General features: G+C 36.7%; 2 protein-coding genes across 7 annotated transcripts in view; one reads left to right on the forward strand and one right to left on the reverse strand.

The window, feature by feature from the left end:
* Nucleotides 1-3,819: 3,819 nt before the first annotated feature.
* SETD9 (SET domain containing 9) lies at nucleotides 3,820-10,772 on the forward strand. Of its 3 annotated transcripts, XM_003133974.5 has the most exons (6): nucleotides 3,820-3,985; nucleotides 5,350-5,717; nucleotides 7,122-7,245; nucleotides 7,473-7,588; nucleotides 8,309-8,414; nucleotides 10,333-10,772. In XM_003133974.5, the coding sequence occupies exons 1-6, from the start codon at nucleotides 3,888-3,890 to the stop codon at nucleotides 10,418-10,420; spliced, it is 900 nt and encodes a 299-aa protein (XP_003134022.1). In that variant the 5' UTR covers nucleotides 3,820-3,887; the 3' UTR covers nucleotides 10,421-10,772. The 3 variants fall into 3 exon arrangements, with proteins under 3 accessions (XP_003134022.1, XP_084858411.1, XP_084858412.1); XM_085002285.1 differs by lacking the exon at nucleotides 5,350-5,717 and having other exon boundaries at nucleotides 7,186-7,245; XM_085002286.1 differs by lacking the exons at nucleotides 5,350-5,717; nucleotides 7,122-7,245.
* A 3,336-nt stretch (nucleotides 10,773-14,108) lies between these two features.
* Nucleotides 14,109-18,434, reverse strand: part of MIER3 (MIER family member 3) — a 34,992-nt gene continuing 30,666 nt past the window's right edge. For all 4 annotated transcript variants that reach the window (XR_014831354.1, XM_085002276.1, XM_003359776.5 and 1 more), the window contains 2 exons: nucleotides 18,235-18,377; nucleotides 14,109-18,124 (listed from right to left, as the gene is read on the reverse strand). Coding sequence is in view for 3 of the 4 variants with exons in the window: in XM_085002276.1 (XP_084858402.1) it covers nucleotides 17,667-18,124; nucleotides 18,235-18,377 (601 nt within the window). In the remaining variant the exon portion in view is untranslated. The remainder of the gene's footprint in view (nucleotides 18,125-18,234; nucleotides 18,378-18,434) is intronic.

Here is an 18,434-nt window from a genome sequence, read left to right on the forward strand (position 1 = left end):
TTTTAATAAATAAAATAAGCTGCATATACCTTTAGGGTTTTTTTAAAATACTCACACAGAAAATTCTGATTTTTCTATAGGAACATACACATACATAGATATAAAACTAGCAGAAAACATATCAGCCCAAAAACCTCTTGAGGAGAAGGGGTAAGGACCAGGATTGCTGAAAGCACAGGTCATAGGGTATGGTTAAAGACGTTTTAGCCTTATCTACCATGTTTCTATTTGTTATAAGGAAAATATTGTTTTCATGAATTAGATAATTGAAACGTAATTTTAAAACCATAAATTTACATTTGACATATTATTGTAAGTCCTAGTCAGAGCAATTAGGCAGCAAGAAAAAGAAAAGAACATCCAAATTAGAAAGAAAGAAGTAGAAACGTCACTATTTGCAGATGACAAGATATTAGAGAAAATCCTAGAGACTCTACCAAAAAGCTGCTAAACTAATAAACATATTTAGTAAATTTCTGAGGTACAATTTCAACACACAAAAATCTATTGCATTTCCATACACTAACAAAGAACTATCAGAAAGAGAAGTCCAATTGTGGCTTAGTAGGTTAAGCCTTAGCAGCTTAAGACTCAACCTTGTCTCTGTGAGTATAAGGATTCAATGCCTGGCCTGCTCAGTGGGTTATTGCTGCAAGCTGTGGCATAGGTTGCAAATGAGGCTCATACCCAGTATTGCTGTGGCTGTGGCAGAGGCCACGGCTGCAGCTCCAATTCAACACAGCCTGTGAACTTCCATGTGCCACAGGTGCAGCCATAAAAAGATAAAGACCTGAAAAAGAAATTAAGAAAACAATCACATTTACAACTGCATCAAAAATAATAAAATTGACAGAAGTAAATTTAACCAAGGAGGAGAAAGACTTAAAACTCTAAGTATGCTGAAAACTATAAGATATATTAATGAAATAAATTAGACACAAATAAACTGAAAGCTATTTCATGCTCATGGATTCAAAGAATTCATATTGTTAAATTGTCCATATCACCTAAAGCAATCTACAGATTCAGTGCAATCCCTATCAGAATCCCAAGGGCATTTTTCACAGAAATAGAACAAGCAATCATAAAATGTGTATGGAACCTCAAAAGATCCCAAATAGCCAAAGCAATATTGAGAAAGAATAGCAAAGCAGGAGACAACATTATCCCTGATATCAAACTATATTACAAAGCTACAGTAATCAAAACAAAATGGCATTGGCTTAAAAACAGACACACAGATCAATGGAACAGAACAGAGAGCCCAGAAATAAACCCATGCACATATGGCCAATAAATTTACAACAAAGGAGAGAAGAATACACAATGGGGAAGGCACAGTCTCTTCAATAAGTGACGTAGGGAAGATTGTACTGCCACATGCAAAAGAATGAAATTGGACCACTATCTTTCAGCATACACAAAAATTATCTCAAAATGGATTAAAGACTTTAATGTACGACCTGAAACCATAAAACTCCTAGAAGAAAACACAGGCAGTTAAGCTCCTTAACATCATTCTTGCCTTTGAATTTTCGGACCTGACACCAAAAGAAAAGCCAACAAAAGCAAAAATAAATTAGCTGACATCAAACTAAAGAGCTTCTGCACTGCAAAGGAAACCATCAACAAAATGAAAAGGCAATTACTGAATGGGAGAAAAGATAAGCAAATTATAAATCTGATAAGGGATTAATGTCCAAAATATATAAAGAACCTACACAAATCAATAGCAAAAAAAAAAAAAAAATTGCATTGTGGCAAAGCAGAAACAAATCTGACTAGTATCTATGAGGATGCGGGTTTGATCCCTGGGCTCATTCAGTGGGTTAAGGATCCAGTGTTCCTGTGACCTGTGGTGCAGGTCGCAGATGTGGCTGGGATCCCACGTGACTGTGGCTGTGGCATGGGTTAGCAGCTATAGCTCCCATTGGACCCCTAGCCTGAGAACCTCCATATGCCGTGGATGTGGCCCTAAAAAGCAAAAAAAAAAAAACAAAACAAAAAAAAATTCAATTTTTAAAAAGAACAGATCTGAATAGACATTTTCCAGTGAAGACATCCAAACAGCCAACAGGTGCATGCAAAGATGTTCAATATTACTAATCATCATGGAAATACAAATTAAAACCGCAATGAGATATCATCTCACACCTGTCATAAAGCCTATTATCAAAAAGTCAATAAATAACAAGTGATAGGGACGATGTGGAGAAAAGGGAACCTTTGTGCACTGTTGGTGGGAATGTAAATTGGTGAAATCATTATGGAAAATAGTATGGAGATTCCTCAAAAATTAAAAATAGAACTACAATGTGGCCCAGCAATTCCAATTCTGGGTATGTATCCAAAGGAAACCAAATCAATCTCAAAAAGACATCTGCACCCTCATGTTCCTTACAGCATTACTTACAATAGCCAAGACATGGAAACAACTCAAGTGACCACCAACAGGTGAATATATAAAGATGTGGTACCCGTGTACACACACACAGCCATTAAAAATGAAATCTTGTTGTTTGCAACAAGGATGGACCCTGAAGGCATTATTAAGTGAAATAAATCAGAGGCAAACAAATAGCGCATTATCTCACTTAGATGTGGAATCAAAGGAAAAAAAACAGAAGTAGAACAAAAAAAGAAAGAAAACTCACAGAAACAAAGAAGAGATTAATGGTTGGGGGAGGATGAAAGGGGTGAAAGTCAAAAGGTACAAATTTCCTTTTATAAAATAGTCATGGGAATGTAATGTACAGCATGGTGACTTCAGTTAATAATACTCTATTGCACGTTTGAAAGTCATTGAGAGTACATCTTAAAACTTCTCATGACAAGAAAAAAATACTCTAGGTACGGTGACAGACACTAACTAGACTTGTGATTATTTTGCAATATATACAAATATGACATTATGTTACACACTTGAAGCTAATATGTTATATGTCAATTATACCTCAAAAGGTAAATAAATAAGCAAATAAGTAAGATCTGGGCAGACTGGTCCTTTATATTGGATATACATTATAGATGATTAAACCATATGATAAAAATTAAAGATTAAAAAAGCACTGGAAATACACACAAAACTGCTTTTTTATTTTTGAAGATAAGCATAATACTACAGGTAAGGAGTCAAATGCTTATTTTTGATTCCTTGTAAGTTTGGAGATCTTAATGTTACTCTATGAATGCCATTCGTTACACACCCAGGAGGTGAATTGCTCCCATTTAGCAAATCAGGTAAATCTGGAGGATGCCAATCTAGCAAACACGGCACCTGACTGCAGAGCCTCTAGAGTTTGCAAACTTGCCTCTATCTAGAGTGAAACTCGGAGATATATTTTCTCTTTTTATTACTTTTTGAAATAGATTAGTCCTAAGGCTACTTGAACTTGCCTAAATAGTCACTAGATCTGACTTGTTCAATTTAGACTTTAGGCTAGGATCTACGCTCACTCTTAAAAAACAGGAAAGCAGATTTCCAGCCTGAGGAAAACGCATCAACACATTTATGTCCCAATAAACACCTGCTGATGTGAAGATGGTTGAGTTATTCTGGCAGTTTATCTCCACTGGAAATAAGCGTTGTCTAAACTTCTAAAAGTGCGCGTGACTGTAAATACACACGAACGAATGGAGAAATTAAAAGGGAACAAGGGGCTCTCCCACGGCTCTACGCACCTGTTTCAGCAAGCTGGGTCAGTAACGCGGAGGCACCGAGACACAGGCGACAGGAGCCAGAGGTACCCGGGCCACCGAGCCTGGGACTGAGGGCGGAGACCGGGAAGGGGCGGGACGGGGCGGCCTCCGCTCCTCCTCGGAGCGGGGAGGGCCCGAGACCGCGACTCACTCCCCTGCAGTCCCCATCACGCCGCCACGGGACAACCATGCCGGGCCGCCTGTTGCGGGACCTCCAGCAGCGATGGCGCCGTTATAAGTATCGATTCGTACCCTGGATCGCGCTAAACTTAAGCCACAACCCGAGGTGAGAAGGCTGGGCGGCCGGACCAGAAGCCTTTTTCTTCTGCCCAGGGACGCCATTGTGGCCGCTGAAACTTAAAAGAGAGGGCCCGAGGTGGGCGGAGCCTCAAGCAGGCGGAGCCTAAGACGGTCCAGAGGCCCTGAGGCGGGAGGGACCTGAGTGGGCGGGGTCCGAGGAAGGCAGGGCCAGAGGTGGATGAGGCAGAGGGGCCTGGGGTCCTGAAAAGGGCTTGGGGCTTTGGGTGGGCGGGGCCTGAGGCCTATTTCCCGTCCTCCTCTGCGCTGTGCTGTCAGCTAGGTCTTGTTGCCCGCGGGTGGTGGCTTTTTTCGCTGTCCTCAAGGGCTGGGGTACCAGTGTTTGGGCAAAAAATAGAAACTTTTAAAAAAGAAAAGTTGTAGGGCGTGAGGGTGTGTGGCCTTTTCTCTGCCAAGGTATAGTTGGGGGCTTGAAATTACAGGCAAACTGTAATTTTATTTTCACAACTCCGTAGTTTATATGGTGAAAGTAGCCCAGCTGTGTGAGCTAAAAGAATCGCTAAAAGCACGCCGTAGTTTTGGGTTTAGAATACGGATTCAGCGCCTGAAGAAGAGGATCTAGCTGAGTGGGTGGCCGTAGAATCACTATTATTGCCAGCTTTAGCAAGTGGCCTGCTAGTGATCTGAAGAAGTCGACAATGCTCACTAAACTCGCTCTGTTGAAGGCAAATTAATAACCAGAGAGCTTTCCCAATGTTTCATACTACGGAAACGTAAATTCAAATGAATCATTACTATCAAACTGTGAAGCTGAAATTGGTTCCTTTTTTGTTCAGAACTAGAATACTTGAAAATTATTTACGGAAATAAAAAGTGATGTCGTCATTGAAGAAGTAATTACTCCAGGGACTAATGTGACAAAGTATATGTTAAATTTGTCTTTGAAACTACACGCCTGTAAAAAAAGAGTTATTTGCAATATGAGGAGTCTTGTTATGGGATAGCATTCACATAAGGCTGAGGGTGTTGTGAGGAACTAGCCCTCATTCTGTTTCTAGTTCTCCCACTTAGCAGTTTTAGTTAGGACTTTGGGCAGGTTCTCTAGTATCTCTAAGCTTCAGTTTTCTTGTCTGCAAAAATGAGATAATGAATGTAAGTACCCAAGAGAATTTGGCATGGAATAATCCTTTCATATATATTGGCTGTTATTGTCTTGTGTAGCTATTGTTGGGAGTCAGGTAACTAGAACTATACCCAAACAACCCTTCAGAACTTCTTAGTTTTATGCCCTTCATACACATGGGAATAATCTTCATAAAGGTCAGTAACACGGAAGACAGCGTGGCTTTTATCAACGGAAGGGTAGTGAATAGAAACTTTTCCCATTTTCAGGACCCTCCGATATGTTCCAGATGAATCCAGAGACAAAATTATCTCAGATGAAGATGTCCTGGGAATGTTACTGAAAGTTTTCCAGGCACTCTTTATAAATGATCTCGATAAACAATCAGATATCTTGACTGTGCTTCCAGAACCTGTCAAATCAAAATATCAAGATCTACTGTCAGTTCAGCATCTAAGGGTGAAACACCTTGAATACAGACATCAACAGCGAACTACCCTTAAACCAGAAGAAATTCTTTATAAGACATTGGGTTTCAGTGTTGCCCGAGCACCTAGCTCATTAATTTCTGCTGGAAAAGGTGTATTCGTTACAAAAGGATTGGTACCAAAAGATGCGGTTGTATCTATGTATCCTGGTAATGACACAATTAGTACTTTGCTAAGGGTTTCTTATATACAGATAAATAAAAGTTCAACAAAATACCTAGCACTGTGATCCTTAGAGTAAGAGGTTGAATTGGAAACTCTCATTTCCATAGATTTTAAAATCCTGATTTGGAAATTAACTGTAAATTATCTTAATGTGTTAGAAAGTGTACTGGAGTATTTGTTGGGATGAATGCATTTTTAAGGAAAATTTTCTAATTAATGTTTAAATTTAGGAGATTATAGTATGGCCTACCTTGATAAGATTGATTACTTAGAAAGCACTAGAGAATAAGTCAATTTGGCTTAGGTAGTTAATAATTAAAGCTAAAATATGATATGAATTAAAGCCTGAAAGATAAAATTTAAACCTATAAATCACTGAATAAAGACCTTCCTGCCATTTCTAAACTTGAAAAGTAAAGCCACTTCTTTGCAAAAGATCATTGGCTAGAATGCCCAGTGGACTATGTTATTTGCTAAACATATTATTTGGTATAGTGGAAGGGAGGTGTGAATGTTTGCGTCAGATAAACCTATGTTTTTAAAAAGTCATTCTACTATTTTCTCATCTTATGTCCCTAAGAGGGTCTCAGTTTCCTCCTACACAACTATCCCAACTCTGTAAAGACTAAATAGGACAAGCCAGCAAAAATACTAAAATGAATTTAATAAATAGATTCACATTCCTGGAACATAGGAAGCACTCTGTAAGTATTTATTCTTTTTCTCCATTGCTAATGAAAAGAAAAACAACCTGAATGTTAGACTCATCTATTCCCATATATTCGATTATTAATAAAATACATTTCTTAAAAGCCAAATCACACTCTACTTTAAAAAATAAAAACAAAAACACGACTTTGTAAAACTGAGCCTAGGAAGTTCCTATTGTGGCTCAGTGGTAATGAGCCCAACTAGTATCCAAGAGGATGCAGGTTGCATCCCTGGCCTTGCTCAGTGGGTTGAGGTGAGCTGTGGTGTAGGTCACAGACGTGGCTCGGATCCCAAATTGCTGTGGCTGTGGCGTAGGCCGGCAGCTACAGCTCTAGTTTGACCCCTAGCCAGGGAACTTCCACATGCTGTAGGTGTGGGCCTAAAAAACAAACAAACAAAAACTGAGCCTAAAATGTGATATTCACATTTTTGTTAACCAAAATAGTCATATTTTATTTGCCTGTGTGGACAAGTTATTTCTATGCTCCATCTGCTATTGGGCACTCATTAATGAAAGAAAGTAGCCAAAGAGAATGTGATGGTCTAGAAGTGAAATATTAGAAAAAGGTAGATAAATGAAAGCAAATTCTTCCATGTTATGTGTATGTCCCAGAAAAAGGTCCTTATCATGATGTTTATGATTTTTATATGTTGCTATGTCTTATCTTATATGCTAGGTACAGTATATCAGAAATATGAGCCAGTCTTTTTCCAGTCCATTGGAAATCCATTTATTTTTAGATGCCTGGATGGGGTACTCATTGATGGAAATGACAAAGGAATATCAAAAGTTGTGTATAGGTAAGTTAGTGCCATGTTCAAATTTAGTTATAGGAAACAGAATCACCCTACAGTGGCTATGACCACTAGTATTTGTTCTTTTTAAATAAAACTCTATTTAGGCAGCTGCCTTAGTGATTAAACAAAAGTTCTTTCAGAAAAATTGCACTGTTCAATGCTAGAGTTAACTTTGTATTTTAAGATAACAGAGGGAACGATCTTTCAGCCAAAGCTTTTACCTGTTTCAGATCTTGCAATGGGAGGGATCGACTTGGCCCTTTAAAAATGAGTGATAGTACATGGCTAACATCAGAAATTCATAATCCACTGGCTGTAGGACAGTATGTCAACAATTGTTCAAATGGTAAGTTGGCACCTTGGGGCTGTGAGATATAAATACATCAGTGGTAATGCTTCTCCTTTGCCATATGACTGAGTGCCAGAGGCAGTTAAGCTTAACATCTCAGTTATTCCAAGCCCTTGAGTAAACTCCTAACTTTTTAAGGGTAGATATCAGAGAGAAAACTTGGGGAGCTAATAATATACTTTAATTGGAATTATTTAATTTACTTTTTTATTCTGATTTTGCAGTAAATGTAGGCAATTGATATTTCCCTTTTGATGATTATTTTAATATTTTTAATAGTTAATTTAGAGAGTATTTTGTTAGCGCCTTAACATAACCTTATGGATTAATCATTAGACTGCTATCTATCCCCTTTCTGTTGCTAAGTTTGTGAATCACCTCCCTCTCTTGGGCTTATCTTTCCTATAAGTTTGATCCTCTGGCTACATTTAACATAGACTGTGGTGTTAGAGAGACATGAACATGAAGCCTGACTCTTCTACTTCACTTTTACCCTTTCTGAGCCTCTGTTTCCTGCTCTTCAAAAAGTAAATAATAAAACATACAAACATGTGTGTATATATATACTCCAGCAGTACCTGGAACATAATAATGATTATTAATTTGAGCATTTTCTGATAATTTAGAAAACCATACATCAGGTGCCATAATTCAGGACTGTTTTCCTTGACTTTGTAAAATGGCTCTATTTCTAAAAATTTTGTGCTTTTTTTCTAGACAAGGCAGCTAATGTCTGTTATCAGGAATTTGATGTGCCTGCAGTTTTCCCTATAGAACTGAAGCAGTATCTTCCAAATATTGCCTACAGCTATGACAAACAAAGGTTAGTCTTCTAAAAGAGCTTTTCCTATCTTCTACCTTATGCTGTACCTAACAAAATACATTTTCTAGGAAAAAAGCTGTATGTTGTTTGGGGTAAGTTTTTTTCTTTGTGAAAAATCATAACATTTTTCTGTTCATCACACCTTAATGTAGGCTTAAAATTTTAAATTTTCCATTAACTTAGCTCATTCTGCCTATTATTGCCCACTTTTATTCTATGTAGTACTTTATAAATATCAATCTTAAAGTTTATTTCAGGTGATTCTGTGGTTTTTCCTACTTAACGCAATCTTCAAATGAATTTTTACTTTAATCATTTTAAGGCTCCCATTCTCCACCTTACATGAGAGTACTGGGTTGAAAGGGGCCAAATTATTTCTTTTGCCTATCTCGCTATTAGGTTCAGAAATTTAATAATGAAAAAAATGAAATATTCAGAAGTTATATATTTTGTTTTTACCATAATTTTTTAAAATTTTAATATAATTTTTAAAAGTTGCTTTCCATTTACCATTACTTCAAAATATTGGCTCTATTCCCTGTGTGTACAGTTCATCCTTGAGCCCATCTTGCACGCAGTAGTTTATACCTCCTGCTCGCCCACCCCACATTGGCCCTTCCTCCCCGCCTCCCCCCGCCCCCACCTGCGGTAACTACTAGTTTGTTCTCTATATCTGTGAGTCTGCTTCTTTTTTGTTATATTCACTAGTTTGTTGTATTTTTCAGATTCCACATAAAAGAAAATACCTATTTTTAACATAACATTTATTATCTGATGATTAAATGGAAAGCCCACTGAGAATACAAGAAACAATGTTTAAATATTCTGTATTTTTAAAATAATTAAATTAATATTAAATATTAATTATTCATATTAATGGCACATATTATTACACTGCATAAATTAATATTAAAATTTTAATAATTTAAAGAATTTTTAAATAATTCTGTAGAGCTAAGCATTCTTTACTAACAATACTTTAGAAAGGTATTATCTATATCATTTCATTGAGCTGCCAGTTGCTAGCAGACTTTATTTTGTATGGGTCCTATTGTCCTTTGAAGATGAATGATATTTAAAACTATTTCCTGTCATTAAAACTTGATAACTTTATAACTTTTTTGTCTCACTAATGTGTTTGTGCATTTAACAATGAGGATTTGGGGGCACTATATTATCACTATTCAACAAGTTCATGAAAAGTTGAATGGGTAGGAACAGTGAATGTTTGGATATGTCTTCTTGTGTCCATAAAAAGTATTTTTTAAAATTCCAGGGAGTTCCCTTTGTGGCTCAGAGCGGGTTAAGAACCCAACTAGTATCCATGAGGACATGGGTTCAATCCCCGGCCCCGCTCAATGGGTTAAGGATCCAGTGTTGTCATGAGCAGTGTTGTAAGTCACAGACACGGCTCAGGTCTAGCATGGCTGTGGTTGTGGATAGGCTGACAGCTGCAACTTTGATTCATCCCCTGGCCTGGGAACTTACATATGCCGCAGGTGCAGCCCTAAAAAGACAAAATAATAATAATAAAAAAAATTCCAATACATTTTAAGTATTTCCAGCTTTGCAGAATAAAAAATACAAAATAATTTCTTAAAAGTGTTAAACCATAATGAATGTCATTTTAAAATGCTTTTTGTGATACCAGTTTTGAGAGCCTGGACATAGAAACATTTTCTGAAGAAGCAGTCATTTGTATAAACTTATTGATCTGTGTCTTTTTGAATGATGTAAACATACTGTGCTCAAAAATACCTCCATCAGGCATAAGAACTGTTTTGTCTTGGAAATCAAATACATAAACTAAGATGATAGTAAGGAAACTGAATAAAATTATAAAATCCATATTGGTTATATTAAAAATATGTATCTGGTAACACTCCTAACTTTTGTCCATGTTTCTTTTTGTTTTCAGTCCACTCCGATGTGTTGTTCTTGTTGCACTCAGGGACATCAAACAAGGAGAAGAACTTTTTTCAAATTATTATACAATTGTCAGCTGACTCTATAAACTAGAAATTAGGTTTTCTACTAAGCTAGTTAATTCCAAATATTTTTTGTTGTTTCTCTGAGTTCTACCAGATAGTTATGTCTCAATTCTATCTATAAAAGCTGTTTTCTTCATTACAATTTCACGTTTGTAATGCAATTCTAGTGTTAGTTTTCACCTAAGTACACAGGAGCTTACTAAATTAAAACCCACTGTCTGAATTTATAATTTAAATTTTTCTTTTGTTTATTTTATCTCTGTGGTGGCTTACCATATTTTAGCCAAGTCATCAGCAAATCCTGTACTGCTGATGTGTATAAACTTAATTAAAACTTTATTTTTACAAAATAAAGCCAAAAACATTTGTTGTGTTGTCATGAGCTTATTGAGGTGTATGTATGTGATCTGAAGTTTTAGCTGGGTAAGGGGAAATGAGTAGTCATTATCCTATTTCCTCTGTTTGAACATTTACATACACACACTACGTTTAAGAGAGTGTGAGAGAGATTGTTTCAATGTGGAAATATAGTTAAAAGATAGTGGTAGGAGGAACAGCTATTCCCCATTTCCAGTGTTTGGAAGGCTTCCATTAGTAATGCTTCTGCCTCTCTCTCTCTCTCTCTCTTTACCCATTGGAAAAATGGTTTTCTGAGATTATCTTTGGAGAAGAACTAGGCACCCACGAACCAAACCCCTCTAGCTCCTTCTCTGTGGACTCTCCCAACAGTGTGTTCTGGGCTGCTTTCAGCCCTGTGCAGGGAATAGCTGATAGCCCAGCCAGTGAGGGAGTGAGTCTAGTTCAGAGGTGGCAGTCTAGTTCGTGGCCTCAGCTCTGAAGACATATTCTCCAGTTTTATGAGTAAGAATTACCTTTTTTTTTCTTATAATAAAGTAAGAATTACTTGATTTCTGACTCCTGCATCCAACTCTCACTTCCAAACTTGGATAGGGAGGAGGGTGTTATTTACCGGGACCCTCAAATCCCAAAACGGCAGCACCTGCATAACCAGATTCTGACCACCTTACTGCTCTACCAAAAGCTTCTCTCCTTAGTTTTATTGCAATTGCAGTAGCCTCCTAATTGCCTTCCCTGTTTCTCTTCCTGCCTGCTTTACAGAACAGACCACTAAGAGTGATTCTATTAAATATGGATCAGACCTCAACCAGCCTCTGCTCAGAACTCTTCTACTACTACCTTGGAGTAAATGCTAAAGTCCTTCACACCTATGATCTCTTGTCCCACACACTCTACTCAGCCACAGCTCCCTCCTTGCCACTCCTTCAACATGCCAGGCACACTACTACCACAGGGCTTTTGCACTAGTTCTGCCACCAAAAACCTCCCCACAGTCATGTATCTCATTCCCTGTCACCTTGCCTAACCAACCTATTGAAATTTACAATCTCCAAATACCACCCCTGAAACTCCCTACGCCACTTCTCTATAGCATTTATCATGCATGTGCACATAAATTCACGGGAGCAACTCTTTTTCTCAGCCTCATTTGTCCTTTATTTGTGCCACCAAGATTCTGAGAGACCAGAGGGTACTCATCTTGTAAAAAAAACCCAAGCTACTTGATCAAGAAGATGCTGTTACCCAAAACTTTATGTAAAATATGGAAACTTAACTCCACGTTAACATGTGGAGAAGTTACATGGACCTAAATACTTAGGAGGGAAGTATTGCAGTGCCAAAAACGTTTAAAAAATAACTTAGAAAAATGTGTATTATATAGAAAGAGATCAAATACGATAAAATAATAACTGTTCAATCTGAGTTGTTCTTTATGCCATTATTTTAAATTTTTCTTAAAAAAAAACCACCCTTTCATTAAAGTTGGGGTAAGGAGTTCCCGTTGTGGCTCAGTGGTTAACGAACCCGACTAGGAACCATGAGGTTGTGGGTTTGATCCCTGGCCTTGCCCAGTGGGTTAAGGATCCGGCATTGCCGTGAGCTGTGGCATTAGGTTGAAGACGCAGCTCTGATCCCATGTTGCTGTGGCTGTGGTATAGGCCAGTGGCTACAGCTCTGGTTAGACTCCTAAGCTGGGAACCTCCATATGCTGCGGGTGCAGCCCTAAAAAAAAAAAAGAAAGAAAGAAAGTTGGGAGAAAAGTCACCATGAGCTTAAGAGTAATATATGTCATCAAACATTTAGTGACTACCTACCGTGTGATAGGTCCTAGGAAATTCAAAGAATAAAACATAGTTCCTGCTGATAAAATGCTTACAGTGGGAGTATAAAGCTTGAGCAGTTATTAGGCCTTTGTCTGGACTAGAGGGACGAATTTATTTTTTAAAAAATAAAACTGATATTTTTTAAAGCTTGCCTAGTATCAGGACTTTCTCTGGACTGGAGGGGTGAAGACACTTTTTTTAATAAAACTGGTATTTTAAAAAATGGAACCATTTTTCTTATTAGAATCATTTTTTAAGATTTACAAGTGATTCCTTTTGACATGCTTACGAAATCCTTTCATTGTTTCTACACCAAGAAACAACTTTCTGGCAGTTAATTGGCTTTACTTCCATAAAAACAACCTCATGAAAGTCAAGGTACATGACAGAGCATGGGTCTCTCTAAAGTGAATGTCAGCTACAGTATATTAAACCTTGAAAAATTGGAGCATTTCTGGTCTAGGACCATAAACTCAGTGCCCCTGTGCAGTTTTGTCAGAGAAGCCACACAAACATGGAAGAGGATAGGATTAGAGATCACTTAGCTGGGTGGGAAATGGTAAAACAGTGCAATGTCCCAGAAACTAATTTAAATTAAAAATGAAAGTGTGTATAGATACCCAATTTACAGATGCCTTTGAGAAGTCAGAGAAGCAATAGGCTCAAAAAGTACCACTGATAGAAAGTATAGCGAAAATGGGCAAGGTCTAGAAGTGATTACAGAATATTTCGCTCCCACAAGGCTCTCCTCCCTCCCCTAAAAGCCTAAAGTCCTATGCTCTTACATGTACATGGCTGAACTCTTGGCTGCGTTCAAAACACTGGTGTCCACTTTTGAAGGCACTTCTGTGTGTGTCCACCAGAGAACCCTGCATATTAAGGCTCTTTGGTGTCTGAATGAAAAAATGTGGTTTCAGAGAAGCAAGGAAGACGTCAAGGTTTTTATCCTGCTGTCCTTGTACAAATTCTGGACATTATGTGCAATCTGATCACTGCATATTAAGAATGGAAATAGAGAAAGCTCTTGTCAGAGCAAGTGAAACGTGGACAAACTTGTGAAATTAGACTATGATGAGATATTTAGCTTGAAAAGATGAAGACTTAGATATTTCTAGAGTCTACTAAACTATGAATATTATAATAAGGAAGACTAGTTTACTATAAATATACTGTGAAATAATAACGTGATCAAATTTCAGATTTCAAGTCTTCTTAAATGCTAACAGTTACTGAGAATGGTATATGAAACACGAGACATTCAATAAATATTTCCCGAATTAAACTAAAATTACATAAAGTCCTCACTTTGGGATGGCTGGAATTTTATTATAAATGGAAATTTATCTTAGAGGATTTAAAGAAAACTTATTTTTTCTATTTTATTACTTGTCTATCTAGTATTTTACTACATCTAAAACCAACTTAACAGTGGCTAAATATCTACCCATGTGTTAAACCTTAAGAGTCATTAAATAAAAATCTATTTATGGCAAATACTCACACGAACCAAGAAAAAAAAAAAGATTTCCAGATTTTTATTTCTGGAACTGTACACCAGGTATTAAAGTACAACAAATACAAAATAATGCTCAAAAAAATCAGTGTTTATGTACAAATATTAAAATCAATGCAACAATAGCAACTTCCTCTTGAACATCTGATACTAAAACTTGTTCTGATTGTCACTAATTAATCTCATATTCACAGGGTACTTATTTCAAACTGGGACAATTGGAATCACTGGTGATCTAAGAGGAATTTAATATCTACCATATTTAACAATAAAACTAATAGTTTCCTCCTTTTAGTGAAAAAATTAAGAACTTTTTAAAAAACATAGTAATGTCAATATTTTTATAAATTATTTCAATTTCCATTTGTAGACAATGTGCTTTGAAACTCTGGGCAAACAATCTCCTTGGTGGTCAGGTTTATTCATTAGTTTACATTCAAAGTTGAAATACTCACTAGAGACTTTGGTTAAATTAAATAGTATCACTATGCTCTGTTAGATCTGACATTTCCAAATATTATGACCCTCAATTGTAAAAATTAAAAAGGAAATAATTGCACAATTCTTTGACCTAATTGTACACACTTTAGTATTGTTTAAACAGTATTCTATATCCTTCAAGTAAATTCAGCAGTTGACCATGACAAGAGGAAAACTAAACATTGAAAAAGCTAGCATGAAAAAGTGGAGTACAACTAACAAAAGTAAAGTATTGCTATAATCACAGCACCAGTTTCACTTCTAAATGAATCCGCTGTCCTCTTCAAAACTCCCTGTACATAAAAGACACATCCAGCCAACACTGCAATTGCTCACCATGGATTTTTGGTTTGTTCATACAAAAATAATGTGGCAAAGGAAAAACAAACAAACAAACAAAAAAAAAAACAAAAGAATTTATCACAGTTTGTTATAAGAATTGTGCTTAACACTTGATAGTAAAGGCATTATTGTTTCTTCATATGATTGCAAATCAGTTATTTTCATGCTTTCAAACGCAATTCTTCTAATAAACAGTAACAAATTCTCTGTTAAGATGCTTAAACGGAGAAAAAAAACCCCAGTAAATCCAGATTTAAAAGGAAATTCAATAAATAGCTATTTTACATGAATAAAGTCATAGTGGTACAATTTATGAATGTCACATCAAGCATGCACAAAAATGGTATTATACATGGAGGAAGCAGTCAGAAAATATTGAATTAGATCTAAAAAGATATGAAGAATTTACATATATATACAAAAATCTTGCAAATTATTGCCTCATTTTAACAAGGAATTAAAAGTAAACGTTACCAGCTAGTTAGCGCTCTCTAAGAGGCTAAAATCAGATTAGTTTTTAAAAATCTATTACACTAGCTGGAATTTATTTTTCTCTCATATCATTTCTGGATTTTGGTCAAAAATCTTTATTTAAATAACTAAAGTGTCCATTCAACTTGCTGATAATCAAAACTTTAGATAAGAAACACTGTTTCCATCTTATATCAAGATCCCAGCAATGCATAGATAAACTGAATATATTACTGCATCAGCTACTGAGAATGGGCATGTTCATTTAAGTGCAACTGGTATTAGCATTCAGTCATCTTTGTGTAAATTATTTTATACAAACCAGCCACTGTAAACCCAGAGTAAAAATTAAAGTTATAACAATGGAAGATTATGGCCAGTATCTTACTAAATTATAGATGTACTCATTTTTTAACAAAAGAACTAAGGTTCAAAGTTTAGCACAACACCACAGCAATAAGAAGCTGACAACTTGGATAAAAATATCTGAAAGCAACACAGAGCCCAGGCTACCCATTATTTACTGTGTACATACAGGAATGCTAGACTTAAATGTATAAATTAGAGACTGACTTTAAGTTATTAATTTAACTACTTTTGTCCAATGTGCTAAACTAACTTTTATAGTAAATGTGCTAATGCGTAAACACTTCAAAGCAATCTTCATTAAAATGCTGCAAAAAAAAAAAAAAAAAGAATACACATCATCCAAAACTAAGGATGTCATTGCAGTTCACAGTTTGTATAATAAATACCCTCCCTTTCCAACACTAAGGTCACTACATTCTATCTACTCATCAGCACAACCTTGAAGCGATTTTATACTAACAAATATCAGCAATAAAGCCAAACATTTAAGTTTTTTTGCAAAGCAAGACAACTAGTGGAAATTGAAAATTTTAATTAAGATGGTGCAAAAAAAAGGTAAAATTCTGTTTTAACTGAACTATAAAAGCAAAGCTTATCACATCCTAATACTGAATTACATATTGCGTGAATTCACCTTATAACTTAAAGATGCACATCTACAGAGCAAAAATGGCCAAAGTTCATGACAATGGCTTCTCATTCACAATATTTGGAATAAAAATAAAACTGAGTTTGAGATGCATCTGAATGTCAATCATTTTCTAAAGTGGTAACGTACCATTCTATTTCGGATAGGAACTCACATTTTTTCTTGCCAACTGTTCAAGCTAAACAGAGAAGTTTAAATATACTTCAAGGTTCTACTGCATTATGTGTAAAATCTAGAAATCCCCCCTAAATATTAACACCTTGAACTGCAGTGCTACAAAACAACTTAAGAGGTGTCCCAAAATGTAAACCAATAAGTGGCAACATCCTAGGCTTTGTAGACTGTACCCTGCAAGTCAACTGCCTCAGGATAAACTAAATTATCAATGACTGGTATGATTTTTATGATTACAATCTCGATAATGGTGGACAAAACCCCATCTGAATACCACATCTTCAAATGCCAAATTTTTAGCCAATGAATAGGAAGTTACACAGAAATCTTCTGGCAATAAAACGACCAACTCTGTGTAAGGTAGCCCTGGTCTAGAATTTTGAAACAGGATCCAAGCAAGCGTCTTCATAATCTGCACGCAGCTCCTCGTGCTGGCTCCCATAAAGATGGACTTGCTGTTTTGTAAACTGAAGTGCTCTAGTTGAATAACATGAGAGAAGTTTCCATTTTTAAAAAAATCCTTGCATGTTTGTGCAGTTTAAAGAAACCTACCCCTGCTTTTATTTAATTAAGAAAATAAAACCAAAAAAATGCTACATTGAGCAGGGATCAGGATCGGTACCTGTAAACATTGTTATTCCACTGCATCCATTACGGCAAAAGGAATTTACACAAAAAGAAGCCACTCCATTCAGTTCAGAACATCTGTGCTGGTTTTGAGCTGGTGGCCTCCGTCTACAGGTTTTAAAAGTGGGAGTGAGGGCAGTGGGGAACAGAAAGAATAGAAAAAGAAGGGAATAGGGAAGAGGTACTGGGGATGAGGAAGAGATAAGCAGAGCTTAAAGCTGCACCACAGAGTTCAATCTTAGTTCCCAACTCTGCTAATCATAGTTCATTTCCACATTTATGGATTGAAAATGAAAATACTCTTGATAAATCAAGATATAGTTCTATACATACTGACATCACTGATGTCATAGTTGAAAAGGTTCAAACTTCCAGTGAAAGACTAAGCAAACCTGATACTTCCCTCAAGTTTACTGGTACTGCACACCCACTGTTTCTAGGCCCTCACTCTTGTCACTCAGAATGAAGGGCGGCATGCTGATGCAGAGCGTGGGCACTGATGAAACCATTGGTCTCGTTGGCAGACAGGCTGCCAAAGTCAGCCACAGACACGGCCATTTTGGCACTGGTGATATGATGTGTGTGATTTTCAAAGTCCACGCCCAAATTATTTACAGAAACCTCATTCATAAAGGATTCAGGAACAGCAATGCCCATTTTCAATCTCTTTGCTGGTCTTTCTGACTCTTCACTGCACATGTTCATGGGGTTTAGCTCTGAGTGATAAAATCCAGTCTCAAATAAATTAAAACAATCACTTTCCCCATTGCTGGGCAGCGTGAGTAACTCCTCTGTTACAACAGGCACATGATTGACTTGTCCACGGGGTGTGTTGCCCAGTGGAGGAAAGCTATCATCCAAACAATTCACATCCGTTGAACTGCAGACGGTCGCTACACTGTTGGTCAAAGCTAAAAAGAAATGGAGAATGTGTTAAATAAGTGGTCCTATGTCATGAAACAAACAGGATATAATTTTGCCCCAAGCTATACTAAAAAATGCAAAAGGATGCTCATTTTACCTGACAAGTCACCGGCAGTGAAAGAGTTGAGTATGTTCAGCTGTTGATCAGGAATAGGCTCAGGTCGGTTAGAAGTTAAGGCTGAAGAATTTACTGTCCCACCTAGAGCTTCTGTTTCATCTACCAAACGATCCATATAGTCCCTAAAAAAACACACCCCGATAATTTTATGACTGCATACCACAGTTAAAAACAAAAGT

Source organism: Sus scrofa, chromosome 16, assembly GCF_054392235.1.
Source record: "Sus scrofa isolate SSC_HxYL_T2T_F1_AM1 chromosome 16, Sscrofa_HxYL_maternal_Yorkshire_Landrace_v2.0, whole genome shotgun sequence".
Lineage (NCBI taxonomy): Eukaryota > Metazoa > Chordata > Mammalia > Artiodactyla > Suidae > Sus > Sus scrofa.

What these genes read in the sequence shown, in the direction of transcription:
- SETD9 (XM_003133974.5), top strand. Translation starts at nt 3,888, where the DNA reads ATGCCGGGCCGCCTGTTGCGGGACCTCCAGCAGCGATGGCGCCGTTAT. An exon ending in AACTTAAGCCACAACCCGAG is followed by an intron (nt 3,986 to 5,349) that starts GTGAGAAGGCTG and finishes TCCCATTTTCAG; the next exon opens with GACCCTCCGATATGTTCCAG. An exon ending in TGTCAACAATTGTTCAAATG is followed by an intron (nt 7,589 to 8,308) that starts GTAAGTTGGCAC and finishes CTTTTTTTCTAG; the next exon opens with ACAAGGCAGCTAATGTCTGT.